Here is a 26,288-nt window from a genome sequence, read left to right on the forward strand (position 1 = left end):
CATAAATGTTCCTCAACACATTTATAGCAATTATTATAGCAGAATTATAGCAATAAAACATTTGTGACAATAAGCAGTGATAGCCTGAAAGAAATAGAAAACTAGCTTGCCAGGCCATGCTTTCAATTTTTATTTATTAACTCTCTTATTGGGCTGCCTAATTGTCAAGATAGTTAAGTACTACAAATGATACTTCACTTAATCGAGAGGTCATTTTTACTGGCAACTTCAGCTTTCTACAACATAGCCAAGAACTTCAAATAGCAAGGGGAAAAAAAGACCTTTGGGTAGAAAAAAAAGAACTAAAACTAACTCTTTTTATTCATAGGAAAATCTTTGAAGTTCTTATTTAGATCTTATTTACTATTTACTTATAATTCCTATGAAGCTTGATTGTCTGATTTTTCTAGACCACAACATATTAGGAGGGAGTAAGCAATTCTAGAAATTGAGAGGAATAAACACCTATTGAGCAAGCTCATTGGTGGAATGCATGCACATAATACAGTGCTTAGTACACAGAGTAAGTGTTGAATAGATACCAGTGAATTATTGATGTCTTTGCTTTCCCATTTAGTCAATGGGACTTTCAGTCCAAAAATTATTCTTTAGCCTTTGATTTTGTCCAGTACATTTAGTCTATTATATGATCAGCCCCTCTTTTTTCATTGTACTTTTCCATAATCTCTTCTGTTCCAGGATCCCCACAAAAATGTATCAGTTAGAGTTGGTTTCTAATATCACCATCTAGAGAAATATTCCAAGGGAACTCCAGGAGGGAGTCCAAAAACCAGAGTGCCAAACTTCATGCAGAACTCTCTCACTAATATAAATTTAGATATTAGTAAATTGTTCTCTGTCTTATTTTCCCCATGCTATATGAAGAGATTCACAATTATATCATAATAAAATTAATAAGGGAATATCAGAGAATCTCTGTGTTATTTGTTAAAACTTTGGTGACTTATTTAACAAACCCTAAAGAGAAGTTTCCTTTACCTTATAAATTGTCAAATCTTTTTAACCAATGAAAGGAACATACTAACTATGTGACACTGAGCAAGTTATTTAACCTTTCTGGACTTCACAGATTCCTTATTTGTAAAATAAAGGATTTGAAATTAGTCATTTACAAGTTAACTTCCATTTGTAAAGCTATGCTTCTATGATCTTTTAAAAATCTCAATTCCATTTTTATCTTAACCTTAGAGTTGAACTGGAATCAAAAACAATTTCCTGAGAAGGTCTAAGGCATTATTTTCCTTATGCAAACTATTAGCTCCTTGAGTGAGGGGAGCTCTGTTGGGTGTATTTTTTTTCTTACTATCTCCCCCGTCATGTATATAGAAAATGTTTCACAAATTAAAAAAAAGGAATTAATACAAACCTTCTCCCAGAGTTGAACTTAAGATGAGATTCCCACACTTTGAAAAACCCATCTCTCTGTAGAAAGTGACATACAATTTTTTTAAATGTTGGCAACATGGGACTGTGTTCTGCTCAACTATGTATACATTCAACAAGCTTTATTTAGCTTTGTTTTTTCAAAATGATGATAAAAGTAGGGAAGAAAGAAAAAGGAAGGATGAAAGTAATGGGAAGAAGAAAAAGGGAAGAAAAGAAGGAAAGAAAAAAACAGGGAAAGAAGCAAAAAAAATGTCACTGAGTAATCTTTTAAAAGATAGAGAAAAAGAAGAGGAATCAGGTCAGAAAGATGGTCAGACAAGCAGAAAAATTCTGAAACTACAGGTTAATCTTATAGCCAAATCCCAATTAATGCAAATAATGAATCCCATAAAGTGATATCAGTTTGAATTCATTATGAATGGGCTATTACCATTTATAATTTATTATTATTATTATTATTTTATTTTCACCAGATACATGTAAAATTTTTGTAATAAATGTATTTTTTAATATATTTTAACAATATATTTCCATATGGATCCTATTGGGAGAGAAAAAAAAATAGAACAAAAGGGAAAAAAATTAGAAAAAAGGAGAAAAGAAGGTGAAAATAGTATGTTTTTACTCTACATTCAGTCTCTTTTCTGGATACAGATGGTGTTTTCCATCCAAAGTTTATTGGGATTGCCTTGGATCACTGAATAGCTGAGAAGAACCAAGTCCATCATAGTTTATCATCACACAATCCTGCTGTTGTTATGTACAATGTTTTCTTGGCTCTGCTTGCCTTATTCAGTATCAGTTCATGTAAATCTTTCCAGGTCTTTCTAAAATCACCCTCTTCAACATTTTTATAGGACAATAATATGACATTACTTTCATATGCCATAATTTATTCAGCCATTCCCCAATTAATAGGCATCCACCCATTTTCCAATTCTTTACCACCACAAAAAGAGTTGCTACAAATATATTTGCACATGTGGGTCCTTTTCCCTCTATTATTTCTTTGGAATACAGACTTAGTAGTGGCACATTTAAATCTTTTACATAGGAATAAATTCAAATACTCTTCTTGGATTATCATTTTGTCATCATAAGGGATTAGAATGCTAAAGTAGGCTATCAAAAATAATTGGAATGAGCAAATTTGATCATGAATTATAATATGAAATAGAGCAGAGAGCCAAAGAGTTTTGTCAAAGTAACTTGCTGATTATACCAAAAACTCTTTTTCAAAAACCAAAAAGATGATTTTACACATGGATATCACCAATGGAGCAATATTAAATCAGATTAAGGGGCTTGAATAATTCAATGAAAGTATAAATTATGCCATGTAGTTATCTCAAATGGACCTGTCATAGAAGAAACCTTGGATAAAGAACGATCCACTGGAGCAGGAAATACAAACCACTCCACTATCTTTGCCAATAAAATCTCATGGACAGTATCAAAATAATGATAGACACTGGAAGATGAACACCTCAAATTGAAAGATCTCCAACATGCTATTAGAGAAGAGCAGAGGGTGACTACTAGGAGCTTCAGTACTAATATCCAGGACAAATGTAAAAGGAAGATCAAATGCTGCTGTGTCTAGGGACAAAAGGAAAGTCCAATGATGTAAAGTTCAATATTACAAGGGAACTTAGAATCTAAAATCTATGGGCTAAAGTAAAGTGGATGTGGGCAAATGAGAGGTAGAAAGATTAAACATTAATATCTTGGGTAACAGTGAACTTAAAGGAATAGCAATGGGGTGAATTTAATTTTGGTGATTACTATATATACTACTGTAGGCAAGAAGAGTAATCTTCATAGTCAATAAAAAGGTGAGAAAATTAGTACTGGGGTATAATATCAAACTGACAGAAAGACATCTGTTCAAAATCAGACAACATCCTCATAATAAAAATATATGTTTCAACCACTAATGCTGAAGAAGCCAAAGTTGATCAGTTTTATGAAGATTTACAACATCTTCTAGAAATAAACACCAAAAAGAAATTATAGTCATCTTAGGAGGTTAGAATGCTAAAGGAAGTAATCAAAAATAATTGGAATAATAAATAAGTTTGACCGTGAAATACAAAATGAAGCAGAGCAGAAAGTAAAAGAGTTTTGTCAAGGTAACTTGCTGGTTATAGCAAACACTTTTTCAACGACCCAAAAATGATGTTATATGTGGATATCATTAATTGATCAATATTGAAATCAGATTAATTATATATTTTGCAGACAGGGATGGAGAAGTTCTATATAGTTGGTAAAACAAGACCTGGGGCTAACTGTGGCTCAGATCATGAGCTTCTTACTACAAAATTCAGGCTTATATTTAAGAAAGTAGGGAAAACCATCAGATCATATTGGTATATACTAAACAACATCCCTTATGAAAATGAACTGAAGATGATGAATAGATTTAAGGGATCATATCTAATATACAGAATGCCTAAGGAGCTATGGGTAGGAGTTCACAACATTATATAGAAGAGAGCAATTAAAAAAAAAAAACTTTCCAAAGAAAAAGAGCAAGAAAGCAAAATGACTGTCTGATGAGAAAAGAAGGAAAATAAAAAGTAAGGGAGAAAGGGAAGACTATACCCATAGCTTTCTAAATTCAGAGTGCAGAATTTAAAAAAAAATAGTAAGGGGAGATAAGAATGTTTTTTAAATGAGTAGTGCAAAGACAGAAAAAAATCGAATGGGAAAGGCAAGACACCTCTTTAAGAAAATTAGAGATATCAAGGAATTTTTATGTTAAAATGGGTAGTATAAAAGATAAAATTATGGGGACTTAATAGAAATAGAAGAGACTTTTTAAAAGTTAGCAAGAATATAGAAGAGAACTACACACAAAAAACCTTAATAACCATTATGATGTAGTCATTGATCTAGAGCCAGACATTCTCAAAAATGAAGTCAAGTATGACTTAGGAAACATAACTAACAAAAGTGAAGGTGATGGAATCCCACCTAAAGCTACTTAAAATCCTAAAAAATGATGCCATTAAAGTGCTATAGTGCATATGCTAGCAAATTTGGAAAACTTAGCAGTGGTCACTGGAATAAAAAAGATCAATCCTAAAAAGGACAATGCCAAATGATGTCTAAATTGCTGAACAATTGCATTAATTTCACATGCTAGCAAGGTTCTACTTAAGATTCTGCAAACTATACTCTTAAGTGAGGTGGAAAAAGGAGAATGGAATATAATTTAGTTCTCAAAGTTGCAAAAAAAATAAGGATTAAAAGTTGTTTTTTTCATATAATTGAAAACCATTTTAAAAAATGAAATTGTGCAAATTAGATTTCAGCAATACATGAAACAAGAATAACAAGAAGAGAAAAATCATTTTTGAAGAAGCAGAGAAACTGGAGACTAAATCATCAAAGTTCACTAGACTATGAAGAAAAGAAGGGAATTTCAGGGGGAAAAACATACATCTACTTCTACTTCATTGTCTATACTAATGACTTTGACTATGTGGCTCATAACAAAATGTGACAAGTCTGCAAAGATCAGATCATCATACTTTTCAGGAATCTTTATGTGATTTAGATATGGGAAACTGATTGTATTAAGATTGGAAAAGGAGTATAAAAGGTTGTATATTGTCAGATTATTTATTTGACTTATCTACAGAGTCCATTATGTAAGATGTCAGGCTTGATGAATCAAAAGCCAGAATTAAAGTTGAAGAGAGAAATATCAACAATTTCAGATATGTAGATTATACCACGCTGGTGGAAGAAAGTGAAGAGGAATTAAGAAGTCTTTGGATGAGGTTGAAAGAGGAGAGTGTAAAAGCTTACTTGAAGCTTAACATAAAAAACGACTAATATCTTGGCAACTAGTCCCATCACTACTTGTAAACTTGTAAAGAAATGAAGTCAAGTGTCAGATTTTATATTCTTGGACTCAAAGATCATTGCAGATAGAGGCATTAATGAAGTTAAAAGATGTTTGCTCCTTGGAAGGGAAGCCATGACAAATCTGGACAGCATTCTGGACAACAGGTACATAACCTTGCTGACAAAGGTCTCTATAATCAAAGTTATGGTTTTTCCAGTAGCAATATATATTCATTATAAAGAAAGGTGAGCATTACAGAATCTAGGGTTCATTAGAATTGTGGTGCTATAGAAGACTTTTGAAAATCTTGTACGGCAAATACACAAAATCAGTCAAAACTTATTCATATTATTCACTGAAGCTCAAATACTGAAGCTGAACTTTAACTATTTTGTCCATAGAATGAGAAGATGAGATTCATTGGAAAAGACCTTGATGCTGGAAAAGATTGAAGGCAAAAGGAAAAGGGAATGGCAGAGGATAAGATAAATAGATAGTATCATGGAGGCAGTGAACTTAAACTTGGATAGACTTTGTGTGATAAAGGAGGATAGAAGGACCTTGTGTGCTATGGTCAATGGAATCAATCACAAAGACTCAGACACAATCGAATGATGGAACAACAACAAATTTGAATAGTATGAATTTAACTTCATGCAACCATTTCCCAGGATTCATTTTTTCCACTAACAGGGACTTAGCTGTACTTTAAAAAAAAAGGAGGAGAAAGTAAATAATAGAGACCTGCAGTTTCATGCATAGTTCTTTTTTTTTTTCTCTTCTATTTTTGATACGAAAATGACCAATTTAGTTGGTGTTTGTTAAGTTCAGAAAAAAGCAAAAATTGACAAAAAAAATAAAAATAAGGATCCTCCTCTCTTTCTTGGCTATGTGTCTATAAGTTTATATTCACCAGAGGATTGATTTCGAGCACTGTCAATCTGCCACTTCTTGAGTATTTCCTCTTCTCCTTCAGAACTGAGAAGTGCCCATAGCTGCTAGAAAAATGAAGGGCACAGGGGGAAAATATCAAGTCAATAACAAACCCAAAACATTTTGAAACCTCAGAGAAGATTCTTTTCAAGTTTGTGGTGCAGTCTTTAGGTCAGTTCTGTAGGGACCACCACAAAGGATGACCAGAAAGCTGAAATACTTGGCCTGCTTGTTTACTAAGTGGGTCTGGGCTTAGTGGACAGACAGAGGGTTTTTTCTCTTTCAAACTATTCTGAATTAGGTGAAACATTCCTTTATCTTAACATCTCACCACTGGCCCCAGTTGGCTTGGTTGATTTTATATGGAACCTTTGGATCATAAAGCAACTGAGGATTTGAGGTTAGTTTTACTTTTCATTTCCTTTTTATTTCAAAGAGTTATGGATTACTGAATTTCACTGTTGTCCCCTGTGGTCCTGAGGGCTGTCACCTGGTGTCAAGGAAATCTGGGATTTTCTGAAAAGGTCTTGTTTTTCTCCTATGATCAATAGAGAGATGGTATGGATTTGCATCCTTGAATCATTTGCTTTAAAGGACACTTTGGACATATTGTTCCTTCAGAAGTTTTTAAAATTCAGATCTAAGGCTTTTTAAGACTGGTCTTGATGGTAGACATATTTTCCTATTAATTGTGATCTAGAATAAGGAGATAACAGGGTATAGCAAAGGCCCAGGATCACTGGAAGGATAGGAGATGTTAACTTGTCTCTCCAATTCTTTTTTTTTAAATTTTATAATTATAAATTTTTGACAATATATATGCACGAGTAAGTTTTTTAACATTATCCTTTGTATTCATTTTTCCAAATTTTCCCCACCCTCCCTCTACTCCCTCTCCTAGAGGACAGACAATTCCATACATTTTACATGTGTTACAGTATAACCTAGATACAATATATGTGTTTAAATCCAATATTTTTGTTGCACATTAAGTATTGGATTCCGAAGGTATAAGTAACCTGGGTAGATAGACAGTTGTGCTAACAGTTTACATTCACTTCCCAGTGTTCCTTCTCTGGGTGTAGTTGTTTTTGTCCATCATTGATCAACTGGAAGTGAGTTGGATCTTCTTTATGTTGAAGATTTCCACTACCATCAGAATACATACTCATACAGTATTGTTGTTGAAGTGTACAGTGATCTTCTGGTTCTGCTCATTTCACTCAGCAACAGTTGATTTAAGTCTCTCCAAGCCTCTCTGTATTCCTCCTGCTGGTCATTTCTTACAGAGCAATAATATTCCATAACCTTCATATACCACAATTTACCCAACCATTCTCCAATTGATGGACATCCATTCAACTTCCAGTTTCTAGCTACAACAAAAAGAGCTGCCACAAACATTTTGGCACATACAGGTCCCTTTCCACTCTTTAGTACTTCTTTGGGATATAATCCCAATAACAGCAATGCTGGGTCAAAGGGTATGCACAGTTTGACAACTTTTTGGGCATAGTTCCAAATTGCTCTCCAGAATGGCTGGATTCTTTCACAACTCCACCAACAATGTATCAGTGTCCCAGTTTTCCCACATCCCCTCCAACATTCATCATTATTTGTTCCTGTCATTTTAGCCAATCTGACAGGTGTGTAGTGGTATCTCAGAGTTGTCTTAATTTGCATTTCTCTGATCAGTAGTGATTTGGAACACTCTTTCATATGAGTGGTTATAGTTTCAATTTCTTCATCTGAGAATTGTCTGTTCATATCCTTTGACCATTTATCAATTGGAGAATGGTTCGGTTTCTTATAAATTAGGGTCAGTTCTCTATATATTTTGGAAATGAGACTTTATCAGAACTTTTAACTGTAAAAATATTTTCCCAATTTGTTACTTCCCTTCTAATCTTGTTTGCATTAGTATTGTTTGTACAGAAACTTTTTAGTTTGATGTAATCAAAAATCTTCTATTTTGTGATCAATAATGATCTCTAGTTCTCCTCTGGTCATAGGTCTGAGAGGTAGACTATCTTCTGTTCCTCTAATCTATGCCTAAATCATGGACCCATTTTAATCTTATCATGATATATGGTGTTAAGTGTGGGTCCATATCTAATTTATGCCATACTAATTTCCAGTTTTCCCAACAGTTTTTTTTTCAAATAACGAATTTTTATCCCAAATGTTGGTATCTTTGTGTTTGTCAAACACTAGATTGCTATAGATGTACCCTTTTTTGTCCTTTGTACCTAATCTGTTTCACTGATCGACTGGTCTATTTCTTAGCCAATACCAAATGGTTTTGGTGACTGCTGCTATATAATATATCTTTAGATCAGGTACACTTAGACCACCTTCATCTAACTTTTTATTCATTAATTCCCTTGAAATACTCTAACTTTTATTTTTCCATATGAATTTTGTTGTTATTTTTTCTGGGTTATTAAAATAGTTTCTTGGGAATCTGATTGGTATAGCACTAAATAAATAGATTAATTTGGGGAGTATTGTCATCTTTATTATATTCACTTGGCCTATCCATGAGCACTGAATGTCTTTCCAATTATTTAAATCTGACTTTATTTTTGTGGCAAGTGTTTTGTAATTTTGCTCATATAATTCCTGACTTTTCTTTCATAGATGATTCCCAAATATTTTATACTCTCAACATTTGTTTGGAATGGAATTTCTCTTTTATCTCTTGCTGTTGCATTTTGTTGGTGATGTATAAAAATGCTGAGGATTTATGCAGATTTATTTTGTATCCAGCAACTTTCCTAAAATTCTGAATTATTTCTAATAACTTTTTATTAGAATCTCTGGGGTTTTCTAAGTATACCATCATATCATTTGCAAAGAGTGACAGTTTGGTTTCCTCATTACCTACTCTTATTCTTTTAATCTTTTTCTCGACTCTTATTGCCAAGGCTAGCATTTCTCATATAATAATGAATATTAATGGTGATAGTAGGGAAACTTTTTTCAATTCATTAAGGAAATTGGTCTATAGCTTTCTTTCTTAGTTTTCAATCTACCTGGTTTAGGTATCAGTAACATGTCTGTGTCATAAAAGGAGTTTGGTAGGACTCCTTCATCCCCTATTTTTTCAAATAGTTTATATAACATTGGGGCTAATTGTTCTTTAAATGTTTGGTAGAATGCACATGTGAATCCATCTGGTCCTGGGGATTTTTTCCTGGGGAGTTGATTAATAGCTTGTTCTATTTCTTTTTTTCTGAAATGGGATTATTTAAGCAACTTATCTCCTCCTCTGTAAATGTAGGAAGCCTATATTTTTGGAGGTAGTCATCCATTTCACTTAAGTTATCAAATTTATTGGCATAAAGTTGGCAAAGTAACTCATTATTTCTCTAATTTCCTCTTCATTGGTGGAAAGATTCCCCTTTTCATTTGTAAGACTAACAATTTGATTTTCCTCTTTCCTTTATCTAATCAGATTTGCCAAAGGTTTAATCTATTTTATTGGCTTTTTCATAAAACCAACTCTTGGTTTTATTTATTAATTCAATAGGTTTTTGTTTTTTTTTTTTCTTTACTTTTAATATTATTGATTTATCCTTTTAATTTTAGTATTTCAAGTTTGGTTTTTGGTTGGGGGTTTTTAATTTGGTCTTTTTCTAACTTTTTAAAGTTGCAGGCCTAATTCATTAATCTTTTCTTTCTCTATTTTGTTCAAATAAGCCTCTAAAGTTATAAAAATTTCCCCTTATTACCGCTTTAGCTGCATCCCACAAATTTTGGTATGATGTCTCATTGTCACTACTTTGGGTGAAATTATTAATTGTTTCTATAATTTGCTGTTTCACCCAGTCATTCTTTAAGATGATATTATTCAGTTTCCAATTACTTTTTGGTCTATTTACCCCTAACTTCTTATTGAATGTAGTTTTATTGCATTGTGATCTGAGAAAAAGGTATTTATTATTTCTGCCTTCCTGCATTTAATTTTGAGATCTTTATGTCATAAAATATGGTCAATTTTTGTATAGGTTCCATGAACTGCTGAGAAGAAAGTATATTCCTCTCTATCACCATTCAGTTTTCTCCAAAGGCCTATCATACCTAGTTTTTCTAATGTTCTATTTACTTTTTTAATTTCTTTCTTATTTGTTTTGTGATTTGATTTGTGTAATTCTGAGAGTGCAAGGTTGAGATCTCCCACTATTATAGTTTTGCTGTCTATTTCTTCTTGCAACTCTCTTAACTTTTCCTTTAGGAAGGTAGATGCTATACCACTTGGTGCATATATGTTTAGTATTGATATGGCTTCATTGTTTATGCTACCTTTTAGCAGGATATAGTTTCCTTCCTTATCTCTTTTAGTTAGATCAATTTCTGCTTTTGCTTGATCTGAGATAAGGATGGCAACCCCTGCTTTTTTGGCTTTACCTGAACAATAATAGATTCTGCTCCAACCTTTTACCTTTACTCTGTATGTATCTCCCTGCTTTAAGTGTATTTCTGTAAACAATATATTGTAGGGTTCTGACTTTTGATCCAGTCTGTTATCCATCTCCATTTGATGGAAGAGTTCATCCCATTCACATTTACAGTTAAAATGACTAATTCTGTATTTCCTGCTATTATATTATCCCCAGATTATGCTTTTTTTCCCTTGACCCCCCTGAACCCCTTCCCCAATATTTAATTTATAGACCCCACTTGTGATACACAGGCCTCCCTTTTTAGTATCATTCCCCCCTCCTTTTAAGTCCCTTCTGCTTTCTTGTACCCTTCCCTTATTCCCCTTTTCCCTTTCCCTTTTCCTCTCCCCCCTTTTAATGAGGTGAGAAAGTATTCTCTGAAAAACAAATATGTCAATTATTTATTCTTTGAGCCTACTCTGATGAGAGTAAGATTCACACAATGTTTCTCCCCCTCTCTAAATTCCCTCAGATGTGACAAATTTTCTATGCCTCTTCCTGGAATGTAGTTTCCCTCTTTTTATCACTCCTTTCCCTTTTTCTGATACTATCCCCTTCCCTTTACTACTCCCCTTTTTTATATTATATGAGTAAAATCAAATTATCCATGCGGACTTTCTGTATATCCACAACAGAGATACAGTTCTCAAGAGTTCTTTTTACCTTTTTCTGCTTTTCTTCAGTCTTGTGGATGTAAATCAAAATTTTTTGTTTAAGTCTGGTTTTTTTCTTAGAAACAAATGGAATTCATCTGTTTCATTAAATGACCATCTTCTTCCATGGAAGAAAATGCTAAACTTAGCTGGGTAGTTTATTCTTGGTTGCAATCCTTGTTCTTTTTCCTTTTGGAATATCAGGTTTCAGGCCCTTCGATCCTTTAATGTGGAGGCAGCCAGATCTTGTGTGACCCTTATTGTTGCACCTTTATATTTGAATTGTGTTTTCCTAGCTGCTTGCAATATTTTTTCATTAGTTTGGTAGTTCTGCAGCTTAGTCACAATGTTCTGTGGAGTTCTTTTTTAGGGTCTTTTTCAGGTGTAAGATTAATTCTTTCAATGCCTATTTTCCCTTCTATTTCTATTATCTCTGGACACTTCTCTATGATGATTTCCTGTAAAATAGAATCTAGGCTTTTTTTTTATCATAATTTTCAGGAAGTCCAATGATCCTCAGACTATCTCTCCTAGATCTATTTTCCATGTCTATAGATTTTCCTAGTAAGTATTTGATGTTATTCTCCAGCTTTTCACTTTTTTTGTTTTGTTTGACTGATTCTTGGTTTCTCAATGAATCATTCATTTCTATTTGTTCCATCCTGATTTTTAATGAGTTATTTTCTTCATTCACATTTTTAGTTCTTTTTGTATATGCCCATTTGAGTTTTTAAATGAATTATTTTGCTCTGTTGATTTTTTTTCCATTTCACTAATTTTTTTTAGTGAGTTATTTTCTTTTTCCAATTCAGAAATCCTACTTTCTTTAGAATTTTTTATCTTTTCTAATTCAGAAATCCTACTTTCCTGTGATTTTTTAACCTTTTCTAATTCACAAATTTGTTTCCCTGCACCTCCTGTGAATTCTTTATTTTTTCCAATTCAAATTTCAGGATGTGGTTATTCTTTATCATAGCTTCTCTTTCCTTTCCCCATTTTTCTTCAAACTCTCTTAAAATTTTAATAGTCTCTTCAAGGAAAGAGTTATGTGATGGGGGGCAGGTATCATTCCCCTTCAGGGTATTATCTGCCGACTCTCTGCTGTTAGCTTCCTCCTGGTTGGATACCCGCTCTTTCTCTGTGTAGAAGGTGTCAATCATTCTCTTCAGCTTCTTACTCATTGTTAAAAGTCTGTTGGGGTTTGCCCTTGGGGTAAGAAGTTTATTTATTTATTTACCAGCTTCCTCCCAGACTGGCTGGATGCAGAGTCCTGTGCCTGAGCTAAGAGAGAGCTCTGGGAGAGAGTTACCCTCCCCTTTCCCCAGAAATGCCTCAGAGGTGGTCAGTACGGCTGCACTGTGAGGAGTGCCCAGTGAAGGACCCCACTGTGTGGCCTAGCAACTGCCCTGAGGTTTAAGGCTGAACGGTGAAAGCGTCATAAACTCTAGCCAATGTGTCCCATGGGGCATGGAAATCAGCAGCCGAAGTGAGAAGCCCTTGCGCTCAAACTGGAAGTGTCTGCCCAGAAACTGCAGTCCCTATTTCAAAGATTCTGCTTCTCTGGGAGTTCTGTTTCTCTGGGAATTTAACTGATTTAACTAATTGGCAATGAGGGAAGAAGGGAGCTTACAAATGTGCGTGTTTCTTCTCCGCCATCTTGGCTCCGCCCCCTTGTCTCTCCAATTCTAAATTAACTTGAGGTCAATACTATTGGAATCTCTTAGGCCTTGGCCATTAGGATATTTCATAGGCTGAATCATACTAAATAAAGTCACAATTGGGGGAAAACAAAAGGAAAATATTTAAAAATATTTAAGATGAACCTCCAAGTATATAGACAGAAGGAGAAATTTTTAAATAATAATGACCATGACGACATAGGGTGTAGTAGTAAGAACCCTCAAACACAAGGACAAAAAAGGGAAATTCTTAGACAGCATAAATATACCAATATAAACAAATTACTCCTGTCTTCAATTCAGTAAGTATTTATTAAGCACAAAACAAAAGGCATTGTGCTAAGCCCTTGGGAGTTGGGAGGAAAAAGCAGAGATTGACCATAAGGCACTTTACATATTCCTAGGAAGAGTGTACCCAGAAAAGAAAATAGAACATAATTTAAGAGGGGAGTGGACTAACAACAAGGAAGGTGAGGAAAACTTACATGAAGTAACACTTTCATTGAACCTTGAAACAATTGTATAAAAGCAAGGGGAGGAAGAAAAAATCAAAAATATATTAACAATAATTCTAAAGAAGGTATTATGGTAGTTATTATAGCTTCATAATAAGGAATTTCCACTTTTAACACATACTGGGTTTTGTGATCTTGGGCCAGTCCTTAGCATTTCAGTGTTTTAGGCAATTGTATAAGACTATAAGTTTTAGAGAAGGTATCCATGTATATTAGTAGAAAAACTTTCCTAAACCAGAAATGTATTGCATCAATTGGTACCTCTATCTCAGAGAAATGAGCCACATAGCCACTTCTAAGAGTATGAGTAATCAAAAACAAGCAAACAAACAAACAAACAAAAAAACATTCTAGACTCAATGAGTCAAGCCCATAGACACCTCAGAAGACTGGAGCAGTTAAGGAGCATTCTTTAGCCATTAAGTAAAAGCAGAGATGCATGACAGAGAAATCCCTGAATCCCAGACTTTCAGAATACTTCTAGTTAACATTTATGTAGCAATCTAAGGTTTATAAAACTAATTATATGCTTCACCCTAAGATGTTATTACTATTCCCATTTTCATAGCTGAGGAAACTGAGTCCAAGAGAAGTTAAATGATTTTACTTTTACATTAAACTTTTAGAATCTAAACTTACTTCTTTGTATTAGGGACAAGTAGGACTTGAGTAGACTTCCAGACTCTTTGGTACTGATGAAGGGTATGAATGTGCTATATTGGGGGACATCATAATCTTGAATGAAGGAATCTGAGTTTTTAATCTTCTACACTAAAATAGCATGATATAGTCATGATAGGATATCCACTGTATGAGAATGTAAAGGGCCTGGATTTAGACCTAGATCTTAAATCTTGGTTGTGCTACTATCTGTGTCACCTTCAAACGTCCTTTCTGTTTTTTTTAAAGGATCAAAATTTAAAAATAACTTTTAAAAATGGTTATCTTTTAAAATTAATTTTATAATTATAACTTTTTTTGAAAATATATATGCATGAGTAATTTTTTACAACATTATCCCTTGCTCTCACTTCTATTCCAAATTTTCCCCTCCTTCCCTCCATCCCCTCCTCTAGATGGCAGGCAGTCCCATACATGTTAAATGTTTTATAGTATATCCTAGATATAATATATGTGTGCAGAACCAAATTTCTTGTTGCACAAAAAGAATTGGATTCAGAAGGTAAAAATAACATGGGAAGAAAAACAAAAATGCAAACAGTTTACATTCATTTCCCAGTGTTCCTTCTCTGGGTGTAGCTGATTCTGTCCATCATTGATCAATTGGAACTGAATTAGATCTTCTCTTTGTTGAAGATAACCACTTCCATCAGAATACATCCTCATACAGTATTGTTGTTGAAATGTATAATGATCTCCTGGTTCTCCTCATTTCACTCAGCATCAGTTCATGTAAGTCTCACCAAGCCTCTCTGTATTCATCCTGCTGGACATTTCTTACAATAAAATTCCATAACATTTATATGCCACGATTTACCCAACCATTCTCCAATTGATGGGCATCCATTCATTTTCCAGTTTCTAGCCACTACACAAAGGGCTGTCACAAACATTTTGGCACATACAGGTCTCTTTCCCTTCTTTAGTATTTCTTTGGATATAGGCCCAGTAGTAGCACTGTTTGATGACTTTTTGGGCATAATTCCAGATTGCTCTCCAGAATGCTTAGATTTGTTCACAACTCCACAATTATCTAGTTCCAGCCTTTACTGGGAGTTTTTACTTGTGAATTCCTGGGGAAGAACTTGCATGCTTAGGAGGAGCAAGTTCATTGGTTGAAGTAATTTTTTTCCAGAAGCCCTTGCATTATCCCACACACATTCAACCTGGGAGGATAAAAGAGGGCAGCTCTGGAGGAAAAGGGAGTTTTTGTCTGGACAAGACTTGAGGCTGCTCTCTGCAGGAAGGGAAGTCGGCACTCTAGAGGAAGAAGAATCTGTCTGAGAGATTTGAGTTGACACAGCAGATCTCTTCCCAGAGAATGGGTGTGGGATAATGCAAGGACTTCTGGGAAAAATTATTTCAACCAATGAACTTGCTCCTCCTAAGCATGCAAGCTCTTCCCCAGGAATTCACAAGTAAAAACTCCCAGTAAAGGCCGGAACTAGAGAATTGTCAAGTACCGACTTAGCACTTAGTATGAACCTAATATCTCATTATCTCATTAGCACTTAGTAACATAACACATCAGTGCCCCAGTTTTCCCACATCCCCTCCAATATTCATCATTATTTGTTCCTATCATCTTAGCCAATATGACAGGTGTGTAGTGGTATTTCAGAGTTGTCTTAATTTGCATTTCTCTGATCAATAGTGATTAGGAACATGCTTTTATATGGGTGGAAATAGTTTCAATTTCATCATCTGAGAATTGTCTGTTCATATCCTTTGACCATTTATCATTGGAGAATGGCTTGATTTCTTATAAATTAGAGTCAATTCTCTATATATTTTGGGAATGAGACCTTTATCAGAACCTTTAACTGCAAAAAATGTTTTCCCAGTTTGTTATTTCCTTTCTAATCTTGTTTGTATTAATTTTGTTTGTATAAAAGCTTTTAAATTTGATGTAATCAAAATTTTCTATTTTGTGATCAATAATGATGTCTAGATCTTTTTTAGTCACAAATTCCTTCTCCTCCACAAGTCTGAGAGGTAAACTATTCTATGTTCCACTAATTTATTTATGATCTCATTCTTTATGCCTAAATCATGGACCCATTTTGATCTTATCTTTGTATGTGGTTTTAAGTGTGGATCCATGCCTAATTTCTGCTATACTAATTTCCAGTTTTCCCAACAGTTTTTGTCAAATACTGAATTATTATCCCAAAAGTTGGGATCTTTGGGTTTGTCAAACATTAGATTGCAATAGTTATTCACTATTTTGTCCTGTGAACCTAACCTATTCCACTGATCAACCAGTATTTTTTAGCCAATACCACATGGTTTTGGTGACTGCTGCTTTATAATATAGTTTTAGATCGGGGACAGCTAGGCCACCTTCATTTGATTTTTTTTTTTATTAATTCCCTTGAACTTCTGTACCTTTTGTTCTTCCATATGAATTTTGTTGTTATTTTTTCTAGGTCATTAAAATAGTTTCTTGGGAGTCTGATTGTTATAGCACTAAATAAATAGATTAGTTTAGGGAGTATTGTCATCTTTATTATATTCACTCATCCTATCCAAAAGCACTTAATGTTTTTCCAATTATTTAAATCTAACTTTATTTTTGTGGCAAGTGTTTTGTAATTTTGCTCATATAATTCCTGACTTTCTTTTGGTAGATAGGTTCCCAAATATTTTATACTATTGATAGTTATTTTGAATGGAATTTCTCTTTGTATCTCTTGCTGTTGGATTTTGTTGGTGATATAAAAATGCTGAGGATTTATGTGGATTTATTTTGTATTCTGCAACTTTGCTAAAGTTGTGAATTATTTCTAATATCTTTTTAGTAGAATCTCTGGGGTTCTCTAAGTATACCATCATATAATCTGCAAAGAGTGATAGTTTGGTTTCCTCATTACCTACTCTAATTCCTTTAATCTTTTTCTCGACTCTTATTGCCAAGGCTAGCATTTCTCATATAATAATGAATATTAATGGTGATAGTAGGGAAACTTTTTTCACTCCTGATCTTACTGAGAAAGGTTTCAGCTTATCCCCATTACATATGATGCTTACTGACAGTTTTAAATATATACTCCTGACTATTTTAAGGAATAGTCCATTTATTCCTATACTCTCAAGTGTTTTTATTAGGAATGGATGTTGGATTTTATCAAATGCTTTTTCTGCAATTTTAAGAATAACTTAAAGGACCAAGATGAAATTATATACTTCTTTTTTGGCTGAAGTGATTGGGGTTAAATGACTTGCCCAGGGTCACACAGCCAGGAAGTCTTAAATATCTAAGGTCAAATTTGAACTCAGGTCCTCCTGACTTCAGAGCTATCTACTATACCAACTAGCTGTCTCTGAAATTATATACTTAATTATATACTTAAGGTCAATACTGTTGGAATCTCTTAGGTCCTGGCAAGTAGGTTACATCATATGGTAAATCATAATAAAGTCACAACTGGGGGAAAACAAAAGGAAAATATTTAATGTGAACCTTCAAGTATATGGACAGGAGGAGACATTTTAGCTAATTATGACTTTATTAAGGCAAATAAAATAGAGATAATATGGTGAAATTTTTTATTTCAAGCTAAAGTTATAATATCTGTAATCTGTAACTTATCTAAAGTATATTTTCACAGGAGAAATTATAGTCAAATTATTTTATCTACTGATGCTCAATGTATGTTATATATTTAAAAACATTATTCTTAAAAGAGTCTTTGACATAAAAAAAGATTAAAAACATTTTGCTTTAGTGGATCATTTAGATGAAATATGAATCTTTCCTTGTGTGTGATGATTATATTGTTTGGTGGACGAAGCTTGTACTTTCCTAATGTAGTAGTTTTTCTTCATTAGAATGGGAGTACAAAACATGGCTCACTGTTTTGCTAAAGATTTCTATCTGGGGGGGCAGCTAGGTAGTGCAGTGGATAGAGCACCAGCCTTGAATTCAGGAGGACCCGAGTTCAAATCTGGTCTCAGACACTTAACACTTCCTAGCTGTGTGACCCTGGGCAAGTCACTTAACCCCAGCCTAAAAAAAAAAAAGAAAAGAAAAGAAAAGAAAAGATTTCTATCTGGAATGCTTTTAGAGTTGCATATGCCACTAAGCATTTGGCATACCATGTCCTGATCAACCAATGTCTCTCTTTCCTAGTTGTATTTCTGGGTGGTACAGTTCTTTCCCCTCACCAGATCAGTTAAAATCATGTTCCCTCTTGTTGTTCATTAAGATACAGCTTGAAAATCTTAGCACTGACTCTTCACATAAACTGAGACACAAGATATCTTAACAGCCCCATCAAAATCTTTTGGAGTAATTTGGGTTTCAAAGATCTTAAAGGTAGACATGAAAAGAAGAGGTATTCACATCATGAAAACAACCACTAGACCAGCTGGTTTCCTGATGGGTGGTGTTAGTAAAGAGACCAGGAAGAGGGCAATGAGAAGATTAATTTTTTCTGTCCTTCCTTGCAGTCATCCCCTTACATCAGATTTAAGGCTCACTGGATGGAAGCCACCATATGCTTTCTTGGTCTTTGTATTTGTTCCCTCACTCAGATGAGACTTGTTCTGCCAATCCCAAGCTTTCATCTAGCAGGTCTCTTTATTTTCTTTTACTTAGTGGAAAAGTTCCTTTGGGGACTTTGAACTTTTTTTCTGTTCCAGTGCACCCATGATTGAGGTCTTTGGAAAGGTTTTTTGGTTACCTTGTGAGATATTTCAAATTTTGTTCTTAAATGACCCCAAACTAGCCTGTTTCAGAAGATTTTTTTTTCTTTTTCTGAGGCTGGGGTTAAGTGACTTGCCCAGGGTCACACAGCTAGGAAGTATTAAGTGTCTGACACAAGATTTGAACTAGGGTCCTCCTGAATTCAGGGCTGGTGCTCTATCCACTGTGCCACCTAGCTGCCCCCCCCAGAAGATTTAATGTTAAAGAATTGGATGATGTAATGCAAGGCTTCTTAAACTTTTTTTTGACACAATCTCTTTTTATTTGAGAAATGTTTACATGACCCTGGGTTTACAGGTATGAAAAATAACTATACAAATCAAATATTTATTGATAATAAATCATAATTTTGTGACCCCCACATTCAGTTATGAGATTCCCATATGGGGTCATGACTCAGTTTAAGAAGCTGGGATTTAGTGGATAGATAGACTTGTAACTATAAAGAATTTGAAACTTAATTTGTAAACTACATGTGACTTTCAGCAAGTTACTTAGCCTTACTCAATTTCAATTTTCTCAAATGTAAAATGATAGAATTGGACCCAATTCTAGATACAAATAGATGATTCTAAGACTCTTTGCTACAATCTGTACACTATTTTCTTCTTTCCCTTCCCTACCCTTCCCTTTTCTCCCCTTACCCTTTTCCTCCCCTGTCTTTCCCTCTTCTCCCCTCCACTTTCTTTCCTTTCCTTCCCTCCCTTAGATAGTTTTGTGATGACAAAAAGATAAAGGATAAAGGGAAGGATACAAATGAAATAGAGGACAGTTACCATTTTCCTCAGTGGGGATGAGATTGAGGTGAGAGATTTTTGCTATGATGCCTTCCTGCATTTATCAGGTTGTATTAATTAAATCAACCATACAAATTATACAAATGACTGTTTTTGGTGATAGTGAGAAACCACAAATTGGTTAGACAGGTCAAGGAGCTTTTAGGATATGGGAGCTCATTACATTAATTTCCCTCTTATTGGGTGTTACATCCTGCTCTTATTTTGGGGGGGCAGATTTTTTGGGGGGTTAATCACTTTTGTTTCATAGTGTATTGTGATTCCATTGATAATCATTTCAATACTGATGAATTACATGATATATATGCACCAAAGAAGATGGAAATTTATCTTCAACAGCAATTGAGATCAGTTCCAATATGTTTAAGTAGGAAAGTCGGGGAGTATAAAACTTTGTTACTCATTGGCTTTGAGAGTAATATCTATTAAAAAGAAGACTGCAGGCAGCTTAGGTGGCACAGTGGATAGGGCACCAGCCCTGAAGTCAAGAGGACCTGAGTTCAAATTTGGCCTCAGTCATTTAATACTTCCTAGCTGAGTGACCCTGGGCAAGTCACTGAACCCCAATTGCCTCAGGGGAAAAAAGGCTGCATTTAAATATGTAGAGTACAGAGCCCAAGATATATTTATAAATATAGAATTGGAAGGAAATTTAGAGGTTAACTAGTTCAACTCACCTTCAGCTTAAAAATGGGGAAGTTAACGAGTAACTTGACCAGAATCATGGAGATAGCAAAGAGCAGAACCAATATTCTAAGCTATGCCCTCTGCTATTGCCATTGAACTGTGTTGCCTTCTAATCATTTAAATCATTACATTCTAGGAAATAAAATGATTTCAGGAAAGTATCTGGTATTGTTGCCTCCAAGCAGTTATCTGAATCATAACTAAGTAATTTCTAGTTGCAGGGAGGGATAGGATTTCTAGTGAGAGTATAACCTATCCTGGTGGTAACACAAACATAGTGGTGGAGAAAACACTGATAATTCAAGCTATGATCTCAGCAAAACATAATTCCCATATCTAGTCTCTTTCTACTTTCTTGCTCCATTGCCATCACCATGAGAACTCCATTAAGTTTCCTGGTTTCTGGCAAATGCTTTGTTTTGCTCCTGCTTCACCCTCTACCTCATTCCCTCCCTCTTATCATCTGGAGGATATATTATTTGCCTGAAGTTCTCCAGAGTACAAAAAATCCACAAATTCCTTTAGAATTCAGCTTACTGTTTACTCGAAAGCTGAGTATTCTTCATTATGTCTTATTGAAATATGTCATTCTACAACTCTGTGTGTTGATAGTGATAGTGTTTGGTAGACTAGAACCATTTTAAAGGCTCCTTAACTGTAATGTGGTAGATTTTTATTGATATAAAAATAGATTATGACTCATATGTATATGTGTATTTGTGCCTAGGTATGCTTTGACAGACCTGGTGTGGCCACCACGGTTTTCATTTTCTTGGCATCTGACGGTATGCTCCATGGTGAAAAGCAGCAGCCAACAGTGACCCTTCATTTGAGTGACGCCAATGGACAAAACCACTCACTTGGTAAGTGTGGCTTTTCTCCCTTCGTGAACAGGAGGAAGGCTAGTCACAGAGAAGATTGCAGGAACCCCAAAATGAGGGATACTTATTCTTTCCTTCCATTTTGATCCCTTCTTACTTTTACTGTACCCCTTATATACTAAATATTTCCTTGAGGAAAAGAAGAAGAGAAGAAGAAGAAGAAGAAGAAGAAGAAGAAGAAGAAGAAGAAGAAGAAGAAGAAGAAGAAGAAGAAGAAGAAGAAGAAGAAGAAGAAGAAGAAGAAGAAGAAGAAGAAGAAGAAGAAGAAGAAGAAGAAGAAGAAGAAGAAGAAGAAGAAAAGAAGAAGAAGAAAAGAAGAAGAAGAAGAAGAAGAAGAAGAAGAAGAAGAAAAGAAGAAGAAGAAGAAGAATATGGGAAAAGAAAAAGAAAAACCAAATGTAAATGAAATCACATATAGAATAAAGCAAATAGTGTTTATTCTATTCTATATTTTTTGGAATTATGACTATGACCCATGTATACTTGGCCAAAATCTGAATTCATTTTGTTATATACTTTTTCTATAATGCTGACTTCTACCTATCTCAGAGGGGATGCTCATTAAATCAATAACTAAGCATTTATTAAATGCTTACTGTTCAATAATTACCTAACCAGGTATTGGTTTAGATACTGGGATTACAAATAAAACAAATGTAACAGTCTGCTCTCAAGCAGCTTATATTATAGTTAGAGAGGCAAAAACAAGACATATCTGTATGATAATAAGTATATACAGACTAATAACAAGAGAATAAATACAACAATGGAGTTAAATATATGGTAGGGCACTACATACAAATACATACATTCACAATATATATTATATAATTCTACATGCACCATGCATGTACATTTATGTACAGACATATATACCCATATATGCATACACAAAAGTGTGTATTTTGTGTGTGTGTGTGTGTGTGTGTATGTATAAGGATGACACTAACATTTCAAGGCATCAGAAAATGCTTCATATCTTGAAGGATTCCATTAGGCAAAGGTAAAGATGGGAATACTTTCTACATATGGAGGAAAGCTAATGTTAAGACATGGAGATGAGAAATGAAGTGTCCTAAGGAAAGAACAGTAGGCTACCTTTGAAGGATTGCAAAGTGTGGGAAGGTGTATAATAGAAAATGAGTCTGGAAAGATAAATTGTAGGATTAGGAAGGGTTTAACAGCTAAAAAAGTGTTAATATTTTATTCTGTAGGCAATAGGAAACACAACTGTGAGGATAAGCTCAAATAATGGTTATGAAAACATTAAAATTATAATTTAAATATGGAGGGAAAATATTTTTTGAGGAGTTACTTTCCTCTTCTCTGGGTTTATATCCTTCCTTGATATAGAATGAAAGGAACCTTAAAGGAATACACCAAGGAACTGCTCCTGAGTAAACTAATAACTTGGTTTCTTTTTACTATCCAGAGAGAAACTAACATGTCATTTCTCCATCTCAGTATAAAAAAGGTTGAGAATCACTGATTACCTACAAACATTTAGTATGGGTTATTCTTTTCTCATGCTCTTTCCAAAAGGACCGGTTCAGAACAAAATGCACAAACTACCACAAAGATCTAGTTGAGAAAGAGATCTTGGCATTTAAAATGTTCAGAAAGGTCCCATTTTAGACTCTTTCAGCATTACAATTCTAAAATAACATATTCCAGAAAGTTGGGGAAAACTAGCCAATCAGATCACCAGAATTAAAAAAGTTCCTTTTGCTGGCACATAAAGCTCCAAACTTACTGAGTCCACCAGGAAGTTCATCTATCAAGATTATGGTTCTACCTTTACCACGTGTGCTGCTCTTCTTCCCTGCCATGAACTTGTATTCCCTCCTCCTTTTATCTTCTTCTCAGAGATGAACAGCATAATAGACAGTGATTGCATTTAGTGGGCATGGGTTTAGCTGGATTTTTTAATATTTTATTAAACACAAAATTTAAAAAGATATTTAGTAAAAACTGGGTTTTTCTGCTCTGAATTCCCATTTCCTGGTCAGATGTTACAGTTTGAAGGTCTTTTATAGCCTCCTTTTCTCCCCTTGCAGGAACCTATGAACTATCATGCCAACATAACCCATTGGCAATTAATGTGACCCACAATCTGAATTTTCTTTTTCACCGAATCACCGCAGTGCTGCTTAATTTTTCTTCACCATTTGTGGGCATCTCAGCAGTGGCTCTAAGGACTTCCTTAAATATTAACCCATCAGTCCCCAACAACTGTATCCCGGGGCATGAAGGACATGGACACCAACAATCAAGGTACACAGTCTCCTTATGCTCTTCTTTCTCACTATTAAGAACCTCTTGCTAGTGAAGTCTGTGTTTTAAGGTGTTCAGTAGTTATAACTACATAATTATGACAAAGAAAATTATTCAGGATACTAAAAATAGGATGTCAACATTTATGAAGGAGAACATGAGTATTGTATTTTAGAATTTATTCTTTGCTTGGTCAGGCTTTTCTATTTATATCTCATTATTCCCTTTTACACACTTTCTATTTCAGTGATATTTGATCACTATCCTCCTTACATGTCTTGCCTTTCCCATCCTGCCTTTCTTTACTCATACAATTTCCCTGGTTGTTTCTTGAATCAGCTTGCAGGGGTGTGTATGTGTGTGTGCGTGTGTGTGTGTGTGTGTATGTATAAAAATTTCCCCCTCGAATGCTTCATTGTGACATGAAAATCACATTGGTTTCTAAAGTCAATGCCAGTGGAGCTCAAATTTGACTGGGTCTTGGAAGTTTGGGGAGACTTTGATGCCAAGAACTTGTCTTTCATCTCTTTTAGGATTAATGAAGCAAAACACAGGAAAGATTTTTCATCAGGCTGACTGAATGAGAAAGACTTTTTTGTGCCCCATTATCTTTTCTATACCATTTAACCAAGTTATAGGATAATTGCAAACTTCACTAACAAAAAGGGTACCCACACCAATGAAAACATATATGTGTGTGTGTATGTGTGTATATACATGCAGATATGTACATGCATAGTTGTGTAAATGCGGATGAGTGATATCCATGCTTCATCTATTTAAAAAAAAGTACAATATCTAGCATGGTAGTTTGTGTGCTATAGGCAACTAATAAATTCTTTTTTCAAGGAGCACATCTTACATAAATATAATTATTGAAAATCCAAAGCAGAGGAAAATATTTTTCTATCATTATGAAGCATGGGCCAGGGCCTATAAAGTGAGGTCCATTTCCATCTTCTCACAACCATTCCCTCATGGAACCACTTCTCTTTTAGGCTAAAAACTTGTTGGCAGAATGTGCTGGATTTCCAGTGTCACCATTTCTCTTCATTTCTGAGTTTTTTAATTCCCAGGATTCCTATATGGAAAGAACTCAGATAATTTCCACCATTCTTCCCATTCTTCCTCTCCCTAAGAGGCTGTGGATATTTGTTTTAGGAATTTTCAGAAAGGAATTAACCAGAGACTTTAAACATTTTTGTATATGGGACATGCAGTACACAATGCACCTGAGGTGAGTAGCATGAAATATGACCTTTAATAAACTTTTAAGGCAAATGTATTTAAGGATTGGAGGAGACCCCAGGATATTCTGTGGACAAAGACTCTAGGATGTTACAACATCCGAGGATAGGGAATACTGCTAACCTACTAGGCTGGAGAGGAATTCAGCTAGAATATGGCCAAGGATTTGAAGTAGAGCAAAACTTCCATGTTAACCAGATGCTAAGATCCCATATTTCTGCATTGTTCAAAAACTGCAAATACTATTAGAACCTTCCACATTATGGTCCCTTAGGGCAAATACTTAGTATTCCCATCCTAGTTATAGTTTGAGAATTGTATCACACAGGGAACATAACAAAGAATAGAGAACAGGACAACTATCATTAAAAAGAGTGATGTTGCCCAACCGTAAAAGACTACTGGTTATTTTTATTCCATGTAGGGAATTATTTCTACTCTTTCTCACCTTTTTCATTCTGAATGATCACTTATCAGATTTTATTCTTAATGCTACTTTAATTCCAAACCCTAAACTATGGATCTTATTGCAAAAAAAAAAAAAAATGGTGTCGGTCTTCACTTGTTCCAATTCCAGTCTTCAACTAGAATTATATCTTATATCTTGAGACTCTGAAGCTATCTTCCCTTTATGATATTGCCCTCACCCTTATATTTCTCCTAATATCTTAGACTTATGTTTTGCTCTAGTTTTGAAGTTTTCTCTGTTAATGGCCTCTGCATAGATCTCCTCTCACTAGCCAAGTTGAGTTGAAAATTATGTCTTATAACTAGTGGATGTACTTTTAAATTTCTTTTTTCTTTCTCCTCTTCCTCTCTTTCTTTCTCCTCCTCTCTCTTCTCCTTTTCCTCCTTCTTTGCTTCTTTCTTCTCAAACTCTTCTTTCTTTTCCTCTTCAACACCTGTCATAATGACTAACAAATTATAATGCTTGCCAATTGATTTCTTTATTGTTTTATTAATCTTTTAATTCTCTCAATCTTGTAGTCTAAAATCAACTCATAACTCATACCTGTATCTCTTTCATCTGATAGTAAATATCATAGGATTTAATTGGAAAGGACCTTAAATATCATGTAGTTTATTCATCCCCCTCATTTTATAAGCAATAACAAAGTTGCACATTTCCTTATGCAAAAGGGAACAAAATCCTCTCATGTTCTGCTATGCACATGACAATCTTTTTTCTACTTTGTTTTAAAATAAATATATTAAAAGGAGAATAAAAGGATTACATATTAAACTTTTAGTATCATAACATACGTACTTTTGTTGTTTTTTCAGCACCATCCCCAAATTACAAACAGCTTTATTCTCTCATTAATTATTTATTTGTTTTTAGGATTTTCTTTTCTAAAATTATAAGTTCTAGATTCTTTCCCTTCTGCGCCTTCCCTACCTACTATGAAGAAAAGCAAAATGATATCAAATATACATGTGAAATAATGCAAAACATATTAATATTAGCCATATTACAAAAGAAAAGAAAGTCAGAAAATTATACTTCAATTTAAACTCAAA

At 34.3% G+C, this 26,288-nt stretch overlaps 1 protein-coding gene across 2 annotated transcripts in view; it reads left to right on the forward strand.

Annotated features, from left to right (window-relative positions):
- The window catches only part of PAPPA2 (pappalysin 2), a 559,101-nt gene that overhangs the window by 346,356 nt on the left and 186,457 nt on the right, over positions 1 to 26,288 (forward strand). For both annotated transcript variants that reach the window (XM_074308442.1, XM_074308441.1), the window contains 2 exons: positions 21,092 to 21,227; positions 23,303 to 23,519. In XM_074308442.1, coding sequence (XP_074164543.1) covers positions 21,092 to 21,227; positions 23,303 to 23,519 — 353 coding nt within the window. The remainder of the gene's footprint in view (positions 1 to 21,091; positions 21,228 to 23,302; positions 23,520 to 26,288) is intronic.

Source organism: Sminthopsis crassicaudata, chromosome 4 (genome assembly GCF_048593235.1).
Source record: "Sminthopsis crassicaudata isolate SCR6 chromosome 4, ASM4859323v1, whole genome shotgun sequence".
Lineage (NCBI taxonomy): Eukaryota > Metazoa > Chordata > Mammalia > Dasyuromorphia > Dasyuridae > Sminthopsis > Sminthopsis crassicaudata.